Source organism: Sander vitreus, chromosome 21 (genome assembly GCF_031162955.1).
Source record: "Sander vitreus isolate 19-12246 chromosome 21, sanVit1, whole genome shotgun sequence".
Lineage (NCBI taxonomy): Eukaryota > Metazoa > Chordata > Actinopteri > Perciformes > Percidae > Sander > Sander vitreus.
This window is the reverse complement of record NC_135875.1, coordinates 17907425-17930266: the sequence shown is the minus strand read 5'-3', so window position 1 is coordinate 17930266 and position 22842 is coordinate 17907425. Positions and strand designations below refer to the sequence as shown.

The window sequence follows — 22842 nt, the reverse complement described above, 5'->3', positions numbered from 1 at the left end:
GGGCTAAGAAGTGGGTCAAAGGGAAATCCCCATATGGAGCACCCCTCCAACCCCACAGCCTACCCCGCTGGGCACTGCTAGTAGCCCTCCAAAATCTAGCCCAGAGCGAGGTGCACAGAGCAGACATACGCCTGGCTCATCATAAACAGTGAGCTGCCAGTTTATAAGAAACAATCTCTGCCTCGTCACATAACTGCATGTGCTGAGAAAGACCGCATTATTTGCATCACCTAGTGTTAGTCAGTGTAACTGAATCAGTGTCACTGCATTTTGTAATAGTTTTAAATAAGGCAAGATTGTTGCTGATACGCCTGCTGATTCTAATGTACCATCACCCAAATTTGTTTTTTAGGATGTTTCAATAATCTACAGAGAATGGTGTGAGCAAAAACTAGAGATCACAGATCAGCTTGTGTGTTGATCAGATGGGTGGAAGGAGAATGGCAAGAATCCTGCAAAACAGACAGGCCACAACTAGACAAATGACATCCAAACTCCATGTGTGTTAAGAAGATCATTTCAGAGTGCACGTTGTAGCTCAATCAAGACGAAAACCATGCTGGGTGCCGATGTTGTCTGCGGAGAACATGTCTCCAGCGGGCAAAGGAGCATCAAATATGGGCCACTGAGCAGTGCAAACAAAGTATCTTGGTCAAACGCCAACCAAAGCATATGGTTTCTCATGCTATGGACAAAGGAACCTGAATATGTGGATCCTGGTTCTGGAATTTGGCTCAAACATCATGATGCAGTTTGGTGTCAGCACAACAACCGTTTTGTACAGTATGACGTATCTGAATATCATTGCCGACCAAGTTTATTCCCTCTTCGCTACAGTTTATTCACACTTGGATGGACCCCTCGGGCATGATAGCACACCATGGAACAACACTTTTTCCATGGAGAGATCTCCTGCTGGCCTGCACAGTCGCACAGATATCAACCCATCCTAGCATCTCTGGGATGATGTGGAAAGGTCCATTTCTACATGCTTATAACCAACGTCTTAAATGAGTCATGATGACTTCATTCTCAAAGGCCAAATGAGGTGCAACAGTCCAGATCCAATGCTCTTGCCGTCACATTAGGTTTCAACTGCCAGGCGAAGGTTTTTCCCTCAGAAATGAGTCTCTAAATTTCCACACACTGTAAACCCGCTTTACTGGTCTAACCCTACTTCACACATATTTGAGGCAAGTATAAACTGCCTAAGTCTGAGCTCTGATAGCTGATAACTTTGTCCAAGTTGTGAGACGGAGACCATAAGAGAGCTCATTGTGACAGAAAACAATCTGGAGTGAGGAGATTTTACACCTGATCGTAGTTCTCACAAGGATACAAGTACAGCGCAGATACACAGAAACACACTCATGCATACTTACTGTACATACATAGTCTCTCTCTCTGATATTACCTGTGTCTCTCACTTCTGTTTTCTTTTTTGCATACGCACACACCAAACACATCCTCACACACACTTCTGCGCCCGCCGCCTCATGCTCGTGTCTTCCTAAATGAACTAAATCTAAACTGGTTAATTATGAGATTCATCCCTGTTAGCACCTGTTAGGTAATTAATGCCAATCACTGCCTTCTGGGGAGGAAAATGATTCTCCATAAAAACACGGTTTAGCTAGCATCTCCCTCTCCTCTCTTGTTCTCTCCTTCCTTTCTCTCTCCCCTCCAACAACCTGTGTGCCCTGTGCCTGCTGTTAGCAAATCATCACAGAAAATAAATAAGTGCCGCAATAAACAAATGTTGCTACATGCTCGTAGATAAAGCAGTCTTGGAATTCCATCAACCACAGACGGGGCAGATGGTGTAGGAGTGTGGACGTGGCGATGGGGAAATCTAAGATGTCAGTTAGCAATCAGAAAATCATAAATAATATAGGACTACGCTAATGCTGGGATGGTAATGGTGGTTCTGGCCAGAGCAGTGGTTGGCGAAGCAAAGCTTATGCTGCAGCTTCATGACTGAATATCTCATATTCATAGTTTTCTATAAAACTTTAAGAAATGTTGCAAATTTAATCAGAAGTCAACCACTTGATATTAAAACCGTCACTCCAGGATTGCTGCAGCTGTATTGTAGGAGCCGATGAAGGGTACTTTACCGTGCGTTTGATTTTTCCTCTCAGAATTGATATTGATACATGTCTGGCAGGTTGCGGCTTTGCACTGTAAACATTTGTCTCTGAAGATGATGATGATAATCTTCCTTACCAACACGCTGACTTATAACAAAGCTGCAAAATGTGCTATTCCTGGCAAATAGGCATCAAATGTGTTGCACTTCAGCATCAGTAAACATATTAATGCAAACAAGACATAAACAGATTATCGCTTATGCGATTGGCAGCCTCTACCGGGCAACACTCTGCACTTTGTTTTGTTTGCTACCGCTGTAGATTGTGCTGTGTTAATCTATGGCAGGGAGTGATTGCTTTACCACACAAAAGCATTTATAGCATTGCTAAAATGTAGAATGAATTAAAGTCCAACAGAAAATACAAAGATTTTAGAAAGCAGCGAAGTTGACTGGAAACATGATAGTAATTTTGTAAAATGCTAACCGTGCCAATCACACGACATGTGCTGCAACAGCAGATTGGCGGAGGCAGATTTACCACTCAGGATTCTGAGTAATTTCTGTAACGATGGGTCCTTGATTTCCGATAGAGGTAGACAAAAAGCAGCTTCTCATTTCACGTTCGCAACCGTCGATTTTGCAGGCTGAAATGACAGCTGTCGCTGGCAGATTTGATCAGCTGTTGCTGGCTAGCTATTTCAGCTATCTGTTAGCTCCATAAGTTGTTTAAAAACACATTACTTTTATATGATGAGGACTTATTGATGCGTTTGGTGAACGTAGCCCTGTCTTGATAATGGGTTGGGGTTACTGAAGTGTGAAATTCCCAAAGTGTTAAAGGCTGCTAATAACGTAAATATTCAATTAACGATATTAGATTGTTTACTTTTTTTTTTCTTGAAGCAGGCCCAACTAAAAGTTAGTACTAAAGTACTTTAAATGCGAAATTGAAAGGAGCCACAATTACTAAGATTTATGTATTAAAGTGACTTAAGAAATGTATTAAAGTTTCCAAAAAGATATCTGAGGTTGAGGTAAAGCACCAACTAGTTATTTGTTTATGTGTTGAAGTGATAATTGTTGGGAGATGGATGATTGTTCCCGCAAATGTATTTTTGCGGTCTCTGCTCCACATTGAACCTTGCATTTTCAGTGGCCCTGTGTCTTACATTTTAAACTGTAATGCTTTCCAACAAACATTATGTTGGTGATGAAATACATCTCAAATTCAAATATTGCTACTAAAATCTACTGAATATTTCTTGATGATACCTGATTGAGGTAATTGTATGTTTAAATGAATTGTGTGTGCTTATTTTTGTCCAGTTTATTGACTCTGGCATAACAAGCAAAGAAAAAAAAAACATTCCGCAGAATTCCGCAGATTTTCAATCTGGATTACCGCAGAAAACTGTCAACAACAAAAAATCTGCAGATTCCGTTTGGGTCTGGTTATTAGCGTCAAATGTCAATATGATTTTGAATGTGGTTTTCTAGAACAGAACCTGGAAGATTCTTTCTCTTACTGCACCCCTATCCACACTGCTTTAACATGGGGAGAAATCTATAGCTTTACTTCTTCATTTCTTTATTTTATATATATATATATATATATATATATATATATATATATATATATATATATATATATATATATATATAAAATCTCTCCCTAACCAACGTATCATGCATAGCCATGCCAACATAGCCTACTGTGTTTTCCAGGGTTTTAAAAGTGGAGCGAAGTAAAAACAAACCGTGTCGGGCAATATTAAGATGGCTTGACAATGGCGTAAGTGTCGCTCGTGGTGTTACTTGGCTCATCAAGATGCTCATTGGATCATAAATGACATGAAGCCGGACACATCCGTCAACTCAATGGAGTGGGCAATTTCAAAGGTCTGGACCCAGGCCACTTCTCCATAGTTAACAGTTATTAAGCTGTGATTGGACAATCTGTGTTTGGGAGAGGGGTTTAGTGAACGGTCAGTGTTTTACAATAGTAATATAAAGGTATCACATTTGACTTAACGGATATATTAATGTTGTAAAATGATAAGTGCTATATAAAGATAATCAAACCATTCAACTGATTAAAGTTGACACTTTGAATTATTTAGCTAGACAGGGCTGCACAGAAACTTTTTACCAACAAGAGAGTAAAGAAGCTTGATTTTTACATTCACAAAATAACCCAGAACGGTGTGGGATGCATTAGAATTTATCAAGGTACCTGGTGATAGATACTGGGGGTCGGTGGAGACAGTCACACATAAATCTAATCTGTTGCGCAGGCATTGCTGCGTGGAATGAATTATACATCATTTATGGCTTGTAACTGTTGATCTAAGGGCAGATCCTGGTGGTGGAACAATGTACACAAAGGGAGGGGAGAGGAGGAGGCGATGAGAAAGAAATATGGGATGGGCGAAGTGAACTTGGCTGACGGTTGGGATGTATTGAGGGTACAGATTAAAATCAATTCAAACAGACGGCTGGACTAAATGTCTCGGTACAGAAAGATCAAATTCAATATGATGCTGAAATAACATAAGGGAGCAAACGAGGGAAATGTTTGCACTAAAGGCCATGCATGCAAAATGACACGTTTTAAGCACACACGTAAGTATTAACAAACCCTTGCATACATGCATGAACATACAGGTACAAAATGAGGATTTGAAACTTGACTACCTAAAGATTTAACTTGACCAGTTTCAGGAGAGAGGTTTAACTAACTCTGAGTCTAACCCTGAACTCTGAGTTGATTTAGCCTGAGAACGGAAACTCTGAGTTTTCAGTTCCAGAACAGCTGATTTGAGTTGGTTCAATCAACTCTGAGTAGGTTCACTCAGAGTTAAGCGCGTGCACCACCACAATAAAAAGGCAGCATGAATGGAGCAATGATACTACGATTCCCCATGGTAACAACCACAAACAGAAATACTCATGCGCACGTACAGCGAGTTTGAACATACATTTCATTAAAAAAGCTACACAGCGGCTGCTGCAAAAAAGAGAAATTTGCGTGGGAGAAAATTGCTGCTAGAGTGCATGCGTACGTTCCAATATAGTGTATTAATATCATATTTAATCATAAGTATAATATCACTGGTGAAATGGTATTGAACCTATAATCTATTTCATTTAGGTGCAATCCTGCGGGAAAAAAGTCCTAGGCCTACTAATCCCATTCTGAGGCTGCAGCACCATCATTAACAGAATTGTAATTCATAATCTTTTATTTCAAAGGGTTTACATCATTCACCTGCAATACCCTAGAACTCTTACTGGTTTGTGTCCAGGGAACACTACAAAAACGTTTAAAACACGTTTCAGAGCGAGTCACATTCTTCAGACGGAGCTTTGCTATACAGTGGCTTTACTAATATGCTCCGCATCACCAATGCTGTAAAGAAAACTACTGTTTGCAAAAAAATGTAATGTGACACAAAGAATCTGCTGGGATGTAGAGCATGTTCCACGATGGGTGAGAATAAGGTTATGTAGGCTACATATCTGATAGACTGGGAAGAAAAAACGATACCGCTCATATAGGTAGGCTAGTATCTGGAAATGAAAATGCATCTATAGTCGGGGCCTCAATATCATCTCCCGACGTATGTTTAACTCCCTGCGAAGTAATACAGCTTCTTCATCAACGGGATCGTTGACAAAAGGAAATGCCATGTTTTGAGAAAAAAACAAACATTTTATAGTCTGCCTAACACAGTTTATAAACCAACCCTTTATTTTTAATCATGCAGATAACAAACCATTCATTCAGAATGAGGAAATGAAAGAGCGCTGTGTCAGAGGGAGGAGACTGAGAGAAACTGGAGGTTTCTTGAAGAAAACCTGCTCCCGACCAGGTTAGGTTCACAGGCTCAGTTACCATAGTAACTGACTCTGAGGTGAAGTTACTCTCTTTCTGAAACGGGCTGGAGTTACCCCTCTCTCTCAGGTTTGATTAACCTCCCTTTCTGAAACGGACCCCTGGCGTGTTATAAACCACCAGTTTAGACGTTCTAACTGTACACAGTATGTACAACACAACATAGGAATCTTTTTATAGTTTATTGTTTTTGCAGATTGGACAGTATACAAGAAATCAACATGATAGTTTTTCTAAATCTGTTACACTCCATTCTGTGAGAACTCTGAACAAAACCTCGCTCATCTGTTTTTATGAGGTCATACCGTACATTGTAACACTGTTTTCCTTCTTGAAGATGCATCTGTGTGAACCAACCTTGTTCAACTAATCCTCCTCTCCTAGGGCCTCTTTCTTATTCCTCTACTCTCACGTCATCCAAGTGAATGGAGCGATTGTTAAAAAAAAAAATTTAAAAAAGGAATATCCTTGTGTGTCTCATTAAACCTTTAGAACATTGTGAACTGAACCCTGCTTCGTGTCGCTTTGTTCTCCGAGCACGCCACTCCTCACGAGCCAGTAGATGACAGGAGACAAGCCACAAAACTTGATCTTGATCGGATTGTTTCACCACAATAGTAGTCAATAACTGGGATTTAGAAATCCACTGCAGGTTAAGCGTCACAAAAAGACAACAAAAATATATATTTTTTCCGACAGTGTAATTATTGTTTTCGTAAAGTGGTCCAGAGGCTGTTTCATCACCATCCGAAATTAATTAGACAAACTAGGAAATATTGTTCAGACCAAACAAGGTCTACCTGGATACATCTCATCCATTTGTTTTTTCAAACTCTCCCTTCCCGGACGCAGACACAGATATCCGAGAAAAGTTATTCATCCCTATGGCAATAACCCAATTTAACAATCTGTGGTAGAATGACGAGCAAAATAAGAAAATAAGGTCGGAAGTAGGTTATGTTAACTCCTAAATTTAGATAGATCATGATTGCATGCATAGAGTTTTGTAAGTTTATTTCCTTTTGTGCATTGTGGGAGAAAAGTATTAGTAGTAAAAGTATTAGAAGCACACTTTTCCGTAGGATGTACACTGACTATCTGTCTAAGTTAAGTCAACCTGGGTGTCCTGCTCGGGATTCTCGAGACTCGGACTTACGTTGCCATATTCCCAGATCTCAGCAGTTAGCTTTGTTATTATAATGGTGTTATTATTACCATAAACAAATGATGGCCAAAGCTATGCAAACAATACAGAGGTAGTAATAGACCAGAATTACCTTATAAACATGCTGGCAGAAACCCCAATTGGATATGTGAAGGAAAAATACAGTACCAAATACCTGTGCATACCTGTTCATACTGTAGATTCACATTCATAAAACATACAATATACACACTCCAAACCCCATTGTCTCTGCTGCCTCCAGTTCTCCATCTACCTATCTACTTCCCTCTCATTGTCTGCCAGCAAAAAACAGAAATCAATGTGTCACATTTTCTACCCGTAAACTCTGCAAGACTGATGTACCTGCCACATTCACAACAATACTGTTTTTTCACACTTGACACGTAACACGCTCGCCGATGCTACAGAAGGCGGGGACTTTGTATGCTGAGGAGCTTTTAACCAATATAGGACTAAATGGATGTCAAAGCACCGAAGCGCACATCGCCACAACATTGGAACGTTGCCTTTGTGTCCTCAAAGGCGAGACGCAACAGGGAGCTTTGTCTGAATTCTGAATCTCACTTTCATATCAGGAGAGGCCTGAAATATCGATGGTTTCAGTATAGATCTCCTCACTCCATCTTTCGCCAAACACTCTCAGCCCCCCCCTCTGTGGGCTCTGCTTTTTTTCTTTTCTCATCTCTGGCCCTCCACTTGCACACTACCAGTCTTATTTTTGTTCCCTAACTTTATTTCTCTACTCAGTCTCTATCTTTCAGACTTGGCATGTACGACTACTCTCCGTCAGGCTCCGTATATCAGAATAGTAGGAGGGGGAGAAAGGCATTTTCAGATCCCCTCTGCTTCCATTTCCCAAGATTCCTGAGGGGGGACTGATTCAATCGCTGCCTGCTGCTGAGGTTGACAGTGACATCTAAAGGTACCCCTCCCTTTGGATGCCTGTCTCTTGTGCTTCTCTAAGAATTCTTATTCCTGTACTCGCTGCAGCACTCTATGTAATTGCTATCTCTCGATAGTAAAATAAGTACCTTTCTTGTGGGATTGAAGATGTTTATCATATGTGCAAAGACGTGCAGAGTTGTATGATTATTGGCTGCGTGTAGACACTCAAGGGAAATAATAAATCTGCATACGGGAGTTCTACATAGTGATAGATCTGAATAAAAGTTGAATGCATCATCACAGGCAGAGTACTGTATGTTATATATTACTGGGCAGCCACCTCAATTAATGTGCTCTCTGATTTTCCAATAAGGTAAGGCCCGTTGGGATTATGGAGCTCATTAAGTTGCTTTGTGCACAGACACAGTGGCATGCTGCTGCCTGTGATCTGATGAGGAGATACTGAAATGGGGCATTTGCATATATGCATGAGACTAAACACGATGGCCAATGAAAGGGCAGGAAAGCAATTCAAATTTCCATATTGAGTCAGCAGGTTCACCAAACCAACAAGAGTGTGCTTTTGGCAGTTCCGTGGCTTTAAAATTGCATGAATTGTAAATAAATCTGACTTATTTCTTTAGGATTGATGGAATGCATCATGGTTGTATCTTGACAGAGACACATCTAACACACCTGTTAACTGCTGAATGTGGTTTAGTATCATGTTCAAGTTCAATTTGAACAGGAATAATTGACAAGGGAAACGTTTGTCACATTCACTTTCCCCTCCCAGACTTTTTTTTTCTTTAATAAAGTGAATTATCAAATGATTTTGGATAGCACATACACTTGTTCTAAGCTCATTTACTTCTTCTGGGCCATCGCTTTACTTTCTCTCATGACCAATGTATGTAACGATAGTTGCAAGCAAGAAACAAACTGATGATTTTAGCATCAAATGGAATCTTGTGTATTTAGCTATATTTAGGCGTATTACATGTAAGATATTACGTACTACATACTAGGCATACAGATAACAGGTAGATTATACCGCAGCACTAGTTCATTTGGATGTTTTGATGAAAGGAATAATTTGACATTTTGGGAAATATCCATATTTGCTCATTTGCTAAGAGTTAGCTGAAAAGATTTATGCCACTCTCAAATCTGTACGCTAAATATGAAGCTGGAGCCGGTTAGCTTAGCATAAAGATTAGAAACAAGGGGAAGCCAGCTACCGGCACCTCTAAACTAAAGTTCACTAATTAACATTAACCATATTGTTTGCTAAATTCTTACAAAAACCAAAGTATAAAAAGGACAATTTGTGGTTTTGTGCGGGACTATTTCATCGCCGGCAGCGCTGACTCTCTTAAACCTTGTTTCTTAAATCGTGAGGTTGCCAGGCAACCGGTAGCTGTTTCCCCCTGATTCCAGTATCTATGTTGAGCTAAGCTAACTAGCTGCTTTCTGTTGGCAGAAACGTCATTTTTCATAAATCAGTCTGTCTGCGGGTTTTTACCAATATTTAAAACGAGGCAATTTCACCTGATTTCATCAAAGGCAAATAGCTCAATATAATGTTTTGAAATCATTTTGGGATTTTTTTCCATTTCCTGAAAAGCAACAGTTTTAGACATACAAGTTTTTGCCCGACGGTGACAATGTTTAACACCAGAAATCCAAGTGGATTTTCTCACAAAGCAAATAAGCGTGTTTTTTAACATGTCAAACTGGCCCTTAAATGCTACTGTATGAAACTGGGTGACCATTGACCAATTACAAGTTGACTACAGCTGCCTTTCTGCCTTTAGAAAGAGCCAGCTGAGCACAGCCAACTTTCATACTCGGAACATGACGTTTTTCAGTGGATCAGTCCTTGAAAAGATTTCGAAGCAAGAATAGTTGCAAGTTGTGTGTTCTCCTTGACTCTCTTCTTTGACACTGAAGTGGTTCTGGCTGTGTGAAGCTTCCACTGCCAGTGTCTGGTTATATGTGGGCAAAATAAATAAAAGCAGCATGACCTTTTCCTGAAGGAAAAGCTCCTGAAATAAAAAAAACAACAACAGTTGATCTCCTGGTTTATCCTCCAAGGAAGGAGATTTGTTGTTCAATTTTAGACTCACTCCCATTCTCAAGGCACAAAATATATGCAATGTAGCAATCTCAACTTGTTTATCGGTGCCTTCTAAACCTGTTTCATACATATACGGCAAATTGCTTTGGACAGAAACACACTTCTGCCTCTCTCTGGGGAAAATGGTGGGAATGTCATCTATATAGAAACAAAAACAAAAACAACACTACAAGAAGAAAGAAGAAAATACTCTATAACCAACTCCTGTCATAAGAGACAAGAAATGCCAAGAGAAAAGGCAACGGTGGCCAGCAGCCGAGGGGAGCTGAGAGCAGGGTGATTGCCGCAACCAGAAAGGTGGAAAACAAAACTCCTTTTCTGTTTTTGTGAGTCGTTCCGGGCTGTTAGTTTGCAGACAGGCACAAGATCTGTCAGAGCGAGAGCCCAGCATCGTGACGCATTTCGCCCAGCCACATGTCCCCTATCCATGGGCCAGCGCCCAGCAGGATGGGGGGTGGTGGGGGCCGGGGCTGTAAGCCTATCCACGGCATTGTGTCTTTCAGTGTTTGTGTGTGTCCATATGTATGTGTATATATTTGAGGATGGGAGGGTGAGCGCCGGAAAGGCTGCCAATGTGTCCCTACCTCCTCGGGGCAGGGTGGTGAGCAAGCCAGGCCATACTGAAGCCCGCAGGCCAAAGAGAGAGAAAGAGGTGGAGTTGGTGATAGTGGTGTGTGTGTGTGTGTGTGTGTGTGTGTGTGTGTGTGTGTGTGTGTGTGTGTGTGTGTGTGTGTGTTGGAGAGTGGGGGGGTTCACAAATGTGCTCCCACCATGAGCTTTCCCTCCCTCTGACTTCATCGCTGGTGGCATCAGTCAGCTTGCCAAGCAAATCTGCTGCCTGCCCCCGGGCCGTGTGAAACACAGGCCTGGAGAATATGTGTGTGTGTGTATGGAGGTTGTACATGTGTGGGTGACTTTTGGTGTCCATATGCATTTGTGTGCATAAGGAGGAGACAAGAAAAAAAAGCCCTCAGCACCTCAGGGACATGGGAAGTGATCTGTTGCTTTGGCCTGTTCATCCAAAACAGACTGTTCTCTTTTAAAACCAAGACTTCCAAAATGCACACACATGGAGACATGACCGGCCAACACACAGCTTAGCTCATTTAATACTGTAGCTGTAATAAGATGTTCTTTCCCCCAGTGTTCCCCAACCTTGTTTGGTTTGTTTTTTTAACCACTATTACTAACTAAATAATTAAAATTACTAACTAAATGTACACATAGGTCTACATATTTTTTCATTAGTTTTCCTTTAGGTTTGGTCAAGGTTGCCTTTCTACTACCGGTGACATAAGCTAGATGTTTAAACCGCTTTAGCTAACTAATCAACTGTTTATCTTTTAGCTAGCTATTTATCTATCCCTTTTAGCTAACTTTTCCAACCACTTATTCGTTACTTGTAGCTAACTATTTCAACTGTTTGTCTATTACTCTCTTCTAACTTTTTAAACCATTTATCTGTTTCAACTGTTAATCTGTTACTTTTAGCTAACTATGTATCTGTATATATCTATATACACCGCTTGTGTGTTACTTTTAACTCTCAATTAAATTTTTACTTTTTTTTATTCCACCATTTATCCAATAGCTAACTATTTCAACTGTGTATCCGTTGCTTTTAGCTAACTATTTAAACCATGTATCCACCAACTATTGAAAGTAGGTACCAACTGTCAATCGCAACCCGTGATGCTTAGGTGTTCCAGAACACTGTATGAGTATGCAGACCTACTGTAGCCTATATATGAATTTAAATCAAATCTTAACTATAATAATATATATATAATTCTTTTCAAATTTGTTGAGCTATTTCACAATCTTTCCACGTACTCCATGGCACATGCAGAATTACCCCGTGGGCTACATTATTTGGGAACCAGTGACATACCCCATGGGAGAAGAGCTTCCACTGTGAATACTATCAGAACACTGCTGGAACACTGTTGGGAAGTGGCAGGAATGTATATACTGTTACTGCCAGCCATACAGCAGATTGGAGCTCTATTCTTCTATTAGAAACGGTATGAAAGGAAAACTCTGGACAATAGTTGCAGATTACAGAGGATTTCCCACAGTGTAACAGCCACATGTTAGGGGGCCTAAATAGACTTAGAATGCTGAGATTTAGCTTGCTTCAATGTATGTCTGACAGACAGTGAGCTTGTTATTGTTGAAAGGAACATAGATTTTCTCAACAGCTTAATAGCAAATATAAGGATGCTTGCATCGAGCCAAGTGCCTCTCGAAACGTAACAGCCAGAATTAAGAACAAAACCCTTGACTTGTAAACTGTGTTAAGCGTTAACTTCATTAATAATAGCATTTTTGTGCGAATTAATATTCCTGCAGAAAATATTCCTAATATTTGCAAAAGGCTTGACTCATTAATTTGAATGGCCGATTAAGGAGAGTCAGTGTAGCAGTTAATTAGAAACCAGTGGTGATAACCACCTGTTCAAACATACAGATGGGAAGTCTGTCTGCTTATCCCATGACTGCCTGCGAGTGCTGTATCATTACAGATAGTCAAATGTAAATGAGTCTTAAAAGTAGATGAAGATAGATGGATGTAATGTCGCTCACCACACTCAGGATATTACTGAAGCACAACACGGGTTATGTGCATTCACACAGGCATGTATCATGCGCACGTGAGTGAATATAGACTTGGACACATAGACGTGGACACACGCACATACACACACACACACACACACACACACACACACACACACACACACACACACACACACACACACACACATACAGACGTAATTACCTGTCAAATGCAAGATGGGACTTCCTGGGAGTAAATGAAGTGATTAATATTCGTGAGTTTTTTCTTCTTTTTTTTCTGATTAGATGTTAAGATATTCACTGTCCCTATTGCTTCTTTTATTACAGCACCACGACAAGATGGGAAATTATACGCTGGGTGATGCAAAACACTAAAGACAGAAAAGGACGGACAGCATGCATTCGGCCACTTTCTCTGTCCGTGAAAATACTCTTTGTTTTCTTTAAGTGTCCAATTTCTATGGTTATTTTTTTATTTTATTTTTTTTTTATCGTTTTGCTTCTTTTCTCCTTCCAGTCCCAGACTCCTGGGATGTCTGCCACTGGTTGATGCCTGTCGGCTGTGCGGCCCCAGAGCCACAATAGACAGGAATCTAATGGCGTCCCTGGCTGTTCAGGGACCTCAAATTTAGCTAATTAGGCAGACAGAGGGTGCAGAAATGAGGCCCTGGAGAAGAGGCGGAGACACTTCTGCACTTTCTGAGAATCTGACCCTGTGACTTTCTGTCCTTTTGCCTTGTTGCTCCCTGTAACCTGATTTGTGGTTTTAGTCTATCTTTATGTTAGGAACAACATTTGACGTCACACCAAATAACCATATATACCACTATGTCTGAAAATGTGAAAAAGCAATGTGATTTGTCAGGAGCGACAAGCTATTCAAACTAAATCACCTTTAATGCAAGGTGCTATGAGGCGACAGATGTCGACAGCTAGCAGGAAAGGTGAATTGTGCCAAAGAGTGCAGGCAAATATATTATGTGTAGCTAAAGTTAAAATATGCAGACTGGACTCTGATTAGTTTAGTCTCTTAAATTAATCAGCGTTTCTCTAATGGCTATTGGACAGTGCATTAGGGTTACAACAGCTAATTTAACTTTTTCTAATGTGTTTGGTAGCAATTTTTAAAGTTATAGTCCATATCAAAAACATTCTAAGAGTCACAGCAAAGCATCTTTTGGAGTTTGTCTTGAAGTGTCTCAGATGATAATTTTCAACCAGGGTGGTTGTGGCTTGCTTGCTTCACCTGTAGTCTCCATTTGCCCAAATATGACATTTCTGGCTACTTGTCAAGATGGTGTGATGGTAAATTTACATTTAAGCATGATTCTCTATATTATTTGTATAATGTATTTTACTGTTTCTCTCACAATACTGGAAGGGAGTTTTTCTCATTCTCACATGTTGAAAGTAAGAGCCACAAAGTCTGGGAACGTAATGTGTACACTGAACAGATAGGGGCTACAAGGTCACCCTGAACTATCTGTTATTTCTCCCTGGATAGTTGAGACTTCTCGCATGGTTGAGATAAACGGGATGTCTAAACCTTGGGGTAGAAAGTGGTACAGAGGGGAAGAAGTGAAGTGGCTCCTGAATGTCTATGTATGTACTATGTTTGATTGTAAGAAATGTTGAGTCATGTTTAGAAAGGGGGCATGTCTTTCTATCTCACTGGAGATGCATATATACTGTGTGCTTTTTCTTATTCGTTGAACAGACCTTTCACTTAAGCGCTGCATGCCTTTTGTGAACCGTGTGCTTCCTTGTAAACTTGCAAGTTTATAATAAAATACAAAAACCTAACTTGGTTTAGTCTTCGACTGTCCTTATTTTGTTTCACCTCCCTATTTTAAAACATCTACACCTGCTGCATCGAAAACTTTGAAGGCTTTAAAACGCCCTGGTTTGTTCAAGTTAGAATCTCTGGCCCTGAGCATGAAATATCAGTAACCTAAAGCTTGATTTATGGTCTTGCGCAGGCTCCACGCAGAGCTTTCGCCGTAGCCTACGTAAGTGTCCTGAATTTTATACTTGTGCGCCAATCTCTTTAAAAGAATAGCAGGGCCGGCACGTGTGTTTGCGTGGAGAGTGTGTGGTAGAGCGAGTGAGAGAGCGACGGTGATTAGCTTCGTAGCGAGTACCAACTCTAGAGGCATAGTGGGACAAAGTGTCTCCTCTGTGCTTTCTGACCACGGTGGGAAATCTGTAGCAGGAAAAGTGAACCCTCTTCTTGATTTCATGTTATTTATGGAAAAGGAGAACCAGGAAATGAGGAGGGGGAAATGCAGCGCTACCAAGGCACGGCCGAGCGGCGTGCGTCGCCGCGACGTGTAGTTAAATGTTTCGAGAGGTACACGTCAGGCTACAGCGTAGGGTCCGTGCATATTTAGCCCCGGCCTAGATTTAACGCAGAAGCATAAATGGGCCTTAACTGTGCTGTGTATTGATAAATCCATGGCGCTATCCGTGGTGCTGAAGTAGCAGACAGATTCGTAACAGCGACTTTTTCTCTGAGTCTCGACCTTCTGTCGGTTTCTTCTTGGATCTAGTCATTAGTTGAGTCACACTTGGGTCAGTTCGCTAGACGCCTGTTCATCCCTGTTGAAAATGAACATAAGTCGCCTCCTGAATATACTTAAAGGAAAAGTTCGACATTTTGGAAAATTGGTTTATTTGCTTTCTTGCCAAGAGTAGATGAGAAGATCAATACTACTCTCCAGATATGAAAGGGGTATCAATCTTCTAAGGTAACTCTCGCAAAAACCGGGAATAAGTGTAATATCCCAAAATGTCAAACTATTCCCTTAGTGTATGAAAATGGCCAGTAAATATGTTACGAGAGTGTCTGTGTGACTTTTGTGTGCGATAAGCCTTTTTTTCCATAAATAAACGGTGTGATCGAAAGTAAATCCCCAAAAAATGGAACAAACACTATCCTCAATGGCAGACGCTTTATTGACGCTCCAACGAGCTATGAGCCTGAAAGACAAACTCAACTTGGAACCTTAACTTCAGCAGCTTTTTTTTTTTTTTTTTTTTACCTGTTTGAACATGAAGACAGAAGCTGAGCTTCAAAAGGAGCCATTGCCGGAGTGACGCCTCTTCGATAACTACCTCCAGCTCTGTCATTTTCTCTCACGCAGCCTCTCTTTGCTTGTTTTCTACGGCCTGTGAAGCGGTGTGTGGGTTCACTAGCCGGAAAGCTCCTCTTTCCGCTCTGACACTCTGCAATCAGATGTGACACACTGAAGGCTCACAAGACAGCCGGAAAGACAAGGTCACACAGTCACCTACTTTTAACGAAGGATATGCACAGCTCCTTTTGACAGGCTGGCTCTGTGTGCGCACACAGACACCTTCACTTACACACACACACACACACACACACTTGTACACACAGTCAGTATTTCGCAGACAGGGCCTTTCCTCGTGGCTGTGCAATCTCAGAAGCAATTACCTATTAAAATTTCATCCTTCCCATCTCAGAATGTTTAGGGAAAGATTATAACTGCTGGGGAGGTAATTAAGCCTGCAAATGCTGAATTGAGTCGTGAATATAGAGTGCTGTGCGTGCATGCGTGTGTGTGTGTGTGTGTGTGTGTGTGTGTGTGTGTGTGTGTGTGTGTGTGTGTGTGTGTGTGTGTGTGTGTGTGTGTGTGTGTGTGTGTGTGTGTGTGTGCGTGTGTGGCTGTGTGTGGCTGTGTGTGTTTTGTCTTAATAAAACTAATAGTGTTGCCCACCTAAAGCACTACTAAAGAAGTACAATATTGGTCCGGAGGAATTATTCAGTATAATAATTCACAGAGATAAATACTGTTTTCCAATTCAATTTCACCACTAACTTCTTCATTAGATTATACCGTGAGCATCGTGACAAAGAGATTAGCTGCTGCTGCTGCTGCTGCTGCTGCTGCTGCTACTGCTGCTTGTCAATTACACTTAAGAGACACTCAATACTTCTGGTGCCAAAAAACTGCAGTGAAAGTCACCCTGAATCCAGTGGCAATGGCTCAAGATGGTGTCAGACTTTTTCATGGCAACCCAAACAAGAGCGCAGCTTTAGTGCGGCTTTAATATGGAGCATGTGACAGATACAAAGCCCCGTCCTTCAGAGCTTCAGAAATGGTTGCTGCCATCAATCTGGGTGTTGCCACTACGATCTCTTGAGTGCTCCTTCTCCTTCCACCGCTCTCCCCTCTTTATCCATCCTTCACTTTTTCTGTCTTTTCCGCTCTTTGATGCTGTGAAGTGAAGAGACGTAGCATTTTCAGCCTTTTAAGGATTCAAACAAAGTCTCCGGGTTCGAAGATGACATGAAAATCTGCCGGCTGGCCGGCCAGCCAGGGATTGGTTGTTCTGGCTGGTTCTGGTTCACAAAAGCAAACCAAAGTGTCTATTCTTAATATGCAGTATGTTGCGGGGGGGGGAAATATGTGCAGGGGCCCACAACCAGTGCCTGAAATGGGCCAGTACTCACCAGTACTGAGAACTGGCACTCCTGATTTTTGTCCACATGAGTACCCCTACTTCTAATTGTTATTAACAGTACTAATAGGCTGATATCCAGTCTATGGCTGATATCTATTCCAAAATAGGCTTTAAATCATGATGTATTGGAAGAAATCAAGCAATTCTATGTAAAATCAGACATTCATCACCTCCATATAGCACTAATGGAATGATCCTTTGTTTTATAACCACATTTGCAGACATGGCGACAATTCAAATAAGAGAATGGTAGTCGAATCAGGCCCCTTAGGTCAAATAGTAGACTATTCGGGGTCACCCCTACGAGATATATATAAAAATAAATATATCCAATACACATGCATTGATCATGTTATGCCACTGCTGAATTAGGGTAATGGCACCTTTTATGGTCCAATTCAAACAGGCACTGCCCACAACCTAACAAACACAAGCCTCAGGCTTTTGTATTAGTAATTGACACTTTCTCACTTGTGTGGTACAGTACATGTGATAAGTATTACCAATGATCAAGACACAGCAAAGCACGTATCGGGAATATGGCTTTGCTTGTTTTTCCATACCTCTGTTGACAATAAATAAAGTGCTCGAGGGGGACACCGTATAAATGATAATTCAGCTGTGGTCATCAGTGGACACTTCAATTTTATTTTTATTTATAGTATCAAAGTGATTCCTTGACTCAGAATCGCACACAATGGAATTTTCTCCTCCTACATAAGCAGCTCGAACCTGCCAGACCAGATTCCTCGATGCCAGTAATGGGGCAATCTAGCCATAAGCTAAATGTATAATCAATATTTAGTTGGTACTTAAAATAGATTTTTCAGTACAATCATGCACTGTATTTTAACGAACTCCCCTTGTACGCACGCACGCGCGCACGCATTTCAACCCAAGCACTCACTTTACATTCGCCTCGCTCTTCACTCTTCTCTCCCTTCCCTGTTTGTCCAGCGGCTCTAATTTCTCTTCCCCTGCAACCATCATGCCCCATGTGATGAATCGTCTTCCTCGTCCGGCGGAGGGACCCGTAAACCAATCAGGTGGCTGTCATCGGGGAGGATCCCACCAGATCACAGAGGTTAATAACAATTCCACATGATTACTTACAACCCCGAGGATTGGAAGGTTCACGGGAGCAGATTCCACACTGCAAATAATAATCTCTATTTCACAGCAGCGTCCTCCTGGCCGCTCAGGTGAAACGCCACCACGCTATTTCATCTCTCCCACCGTGAGGCAGAGAAGAAAAAGACTCGAGCGGACCCCAACACCTACTAAAAGTAGTATTCATCTCTTTTATTGGTAGTGGTAGCACTTTAAAAAAAAATAATAAGACCCCTCCTCCCCCCACGCCTCTGAAACCAACCCATTTTAATGAATGCAACCTTCCCTTCCCCTTTTCTATGAGATGTGCTCTCGTCATGATGTTGATGGTTCCTGTGGGCGTCCTGCTTCATGCTGAGTAGGGTTATGTCACCTTGATGGGAGCTGTTGTAGTATTACAGATTATTCTCATTCTCACAAATATAAGTAGTTATTCAAAACCCCCATACCACCACCACTTCTATACATGAACACTTTATGTCTTTTATAGTAATCAACAGCGCCCCAAAATCCCATAATTTCTTTTTTGCCAGCTCGCTGTCGATGGTTTAAACGCAACTGTGTGTAAAGTTTCCAACATAAACTGTAACCTGCACGGAAAAGTTTGCGAATGCTATTGGTGCTTTAACAAAATTAGGAAGGGTACTTTTTAAACTTGTGTTTAGAGCAAGACATCGTTCTTTTCTCAACCGAAGCGAAAGCAAGCCGACAATGTGAACGGAACTCTTGACACCGCTTTATTTGCATTGGAAAATTGCAAAATAATCTCATCCAACTTGGAAATCTGTTCACTTTTCCGGGAAACTAGGACTTTCAAACTCAACACAAGACACAATTACTGTGTTAAATGGATTTATTTTGCCTTGCTGTGCACCAAAGGGGTGAAATGCATTCAAAAAGACAAGATGCAGTCTTTTTCTTCATGTGCAATTTCAACTGCAGTCAGATGGAATTGTATACAGGGTGCCAATCATGCATAGATTGATAGTAACCCAAGACATAGGGGGATTGTATGTATTTGTGATGCATGCACCAACCTCCAAGGCAAATTACTTGTGTTACTTGGCAATAAACCCTTTTCTGATTTCTGAAAGCCAGTCCTCTAACAGGACCAGTGTGAGTACGGTCTTAAAACACATGCTCAATCTTAGATCTGCTTTTTGTTTTGGCACAAAGAATATGATGCAACTTTGAGGGGATCTGAATGCTGTGTGCTGACTGTGTTCATGATGTGTATGTACTGTACGCTCGAGTTTGCACATATTTGTGTGTGTGTGTGTGTGTGTGTGTGTTTTTGTGTTTTTGTGTGGAATGGATTCATCTGTTTGATCTTCGGTGTTAAAACACAAAGAATCTTGGTACTGTAGCAGCCCACGGGACGCAACAGAAATAGATGGCATTCATACGCTTTGTATTCTACCACCACCACCCTTCAAACAGCCCCCCCCACAAACACACACACACACACACACACACACACACACACACACACACTACCATCACTACAACCACTTACTTCCTCACCGACTCACACACACTCCCACTTCCCTTTTTCTCTCCCTCATTATATCATGTAGGCATGAACAAAAATAAAACGGTGAATAACGGTTGCATTTGGAAAGCAGCAGAAAAGGCAGGCAGGTATTCTCTTTCCAACGTGTTATGAAATGGATGGATAGCCGAGATGAAACAAAACCCAGTGCTGTCATTTGAAACAAAATAGAAACACGCCTGCAGGGATGTGTGCGCTCTCCCCGTGTGTGTATACTGTACTGTATTTTTGGATGTTCTGACTACGCACCATCAACCAGATATGAGCGGTGGTTTTGAAAACAGTCGAGCCCAGCTGGGATGAGTAACTCCTGCATTCTGAAAACGCTCCAGATGACTTCATAAGGGCCTATGACACCAACTTGGACACATTCAATCAGCTTTTTTTTTCTTTTTCTTTTTTTGCTGACACACACCCCACCCACACAGCAATGAGGTGTCCAAAATATATTTAGAAAAGAAAAAAAAAACACTCACGGAGGTTTGTGGCCCTGGAAACAAAGTGCTGCGAATGCATCCCTAGAGCCTCCTCCCCACGATACTGCTCACCTGGACAGCCGCCCTGCAGCACACTGGCGACGGCCCTGCCACACACACACACACACAGAGGGAGGAGAGGAGAGAGACAGAGAGGCGGTGATGGATGAGGGCTGCAGACATGAGGAACTGTGCATAACATGGCTAATTTAATTATTCATTTGGGCTTTACTGCTGCACAGAATCTTTTCATGAACCTGTGAGGGGTAGCCAACTGGTAAGAGGGGGGGGAATCCCTAATGAATTGGAAAAATATTTGGTTTCATTAGTCCTGTTTTTTTTTTTTTTTTTGCTGCACATACACTCCTGCCTATTAGATTACACTATGGAGGTGTTTAGAAGCATTCTCACTTATCTACAGGAGTGAAAGCAGCTGTCCGCCTGATAGGAGAAGAGTAGCTCACGTATTGTTATACTATAATATAATAATGGATGGATAGACTGGAGTGGAGTGAGCATGCAGTATCCACTTTTTTTTCCCCCATGAAGAGTCTCAGTACATGAGTTGCTCTGGTTGCCAAGGAACCACAGCCTGTGTGTGAAACATAAGCAATGCTGTTATGTTGCTGCGTTTCTGTGATTGATTCGCATTATATTATCCTTGTGATGTGCACAGAAACAGGTGGAGAAATGAACGATACGTCGCGCGCCAGATCGCTGCGTGCGTAGTCTACTATCGCAACTGTCTTTGTAAACAAGCGCACTGAGGGAAGCAGTCAGGCAGAAAGGGAGAGGAAGGGAGAAAGAAAGCGAGACTCACCTGGACATGTTCTCCCTTTGAGGCCGGTGCGCCTTTTCGAGCCCCAATTTGGTGAAAATCCCCACAAGAGCCATAATGGCCACTACTCCACATATAATGTAAACAATTAAGTTCGTCTTGTCTTTGGTGCTGTCGTGGATCTTGTTCATTTTTTTGGGAGTCTGTCCGGTCTTCAGCCACACCGGGGTGTCATAATTTTTACAGGTGCTCTGGTCCAGCCGCGAGTGCTTGTAGGCGCAGCAGAAGCGGAAGCCACAGGTGCCGCAACAGTACAGATAATTGCCCGTTTTGCAGATGAACGGCGGGTCCCACTGGCCCATCACGTCGTAGTAACCCCGACAGTTGTCCTCCGTGTGCGGGGTCTCCTCGGACACGCTCTCCTCCTCCCTGGAGCCGTTGGAGGTGGCGATCATTACGAATCCTCCGAGCAGTCCCGGCTCCCCGTCAGCCTTGCACACGAGAGCCATAAGTTTGAGCAACAAGAAGCCGAGGAGAAAGTATTTCCCTCTCATCGTGCTTTCTCCTCCGTTCAACTTCACGCAGAAACGAAAAGACTTGGAGAGAGGAAAAAGGGCGCGCGGTCATGATATGCTGAAAAGTCCAGAAACACACATCCAAATAGCAACGCACCGTCATCCGTGCTGATGAACATCTTTACTAACATATCATTATCCGTAAACAACAACACAACCGCGCAGAATAAAAACAATCTCCGTGAAATGAACTTGACTTAATCTAACAAACTGCTCTCCAACGCGCGCGCTCTGCAGCGCGTCTATAGGCCTACGTCTTCCCAGAAAGGCATTAATGCAGGCTCAGATTTGGCGTTTTTCAGGAGCGCATCACTTTACATATCAATCGGTGCGCCCTTACGCACAGGAGTAGGCAGAGACACAAGCCGCACCGAGTGTATGAGAGCGCTGTGAGCGAATAGAAGAGCCGAGGGTGGGAGAGTCTGGTGCGCAAAAGGAGAGGAGGAGGAAAACATGGGTAGGGAGTGAGACTGCGAGGGCTGGAGAGAGAGAGAGAGAGAGAGAGAGACAGACACACACACACACACACACACACACACACACACACACACACACACACACACACACACACACACACACACATTCATTTTATTGGGAAATATTATTATAAAAGCCCCCGAATACACAGTGGAACCGGCAGCCGTAATATTGTAGGCACCGTGAGTAATGTTTTGTTTATTTATCTCTGTTGCCGTTTTCTGTGAGACATTGTGACACTGTAAGGTTTCTCAGCACTGTTTTGAGTTGTTTAATAAACCGATTAATGCGAGCACTTTACTTTTTTCTCCGACTCGTGAACGGAACCTTACATTGAACCAGAAAGGCTAGGCTACAGATCTGCGAATAAATGGATCGCCGAATTCAAAGTTACACAGCGCACCGGACGCGTCAGAAACGAGATCACTATTTCGCCCCTTTAGTTGCTTATTTAGGCCTGGATATATTCATTTAATTGAAAGTCACTACATATATGACTACATTATGTTGACCATGTGTGAAACTATGGATGTTGTGTGAGAATGTGTGCGTGTGTGTGTGTGTGTTTCTGTGTGTGGCTGCCTGTGTGTGTGTGTGATGTATTTGGT

At 42.0% G+C, this 22842-nt stretch overlaps 1 protein-coding gene across 1 annotated transcript in view; it reads right to left on the bottom strand.

Moving 5' to 3' along the window:
• The window catches only part of shisa9a (shisa family member 9a), a 56475-nt gene extending 34739 nt beyond the window's left edge, over positions 1–21736 (bottom strand). The window contains exons 1-2 of the mRNA XM_078279914.1: positions 21225–21736; positions 20405–20511 (exon numbers count right to left, since the gene is read on the bottom strand). Of these exons, the coding sequence (XP_078136040.1) occupies positions 20405–20511; positions 21225–21736 (619 nt within the window). The remainder of the gene's footprint in view (positions 1–20404; positions 20512–21224) is intronic.
• Between the last annotated feature and the right edge of the window lie 1106 nt (positions 21737–22842).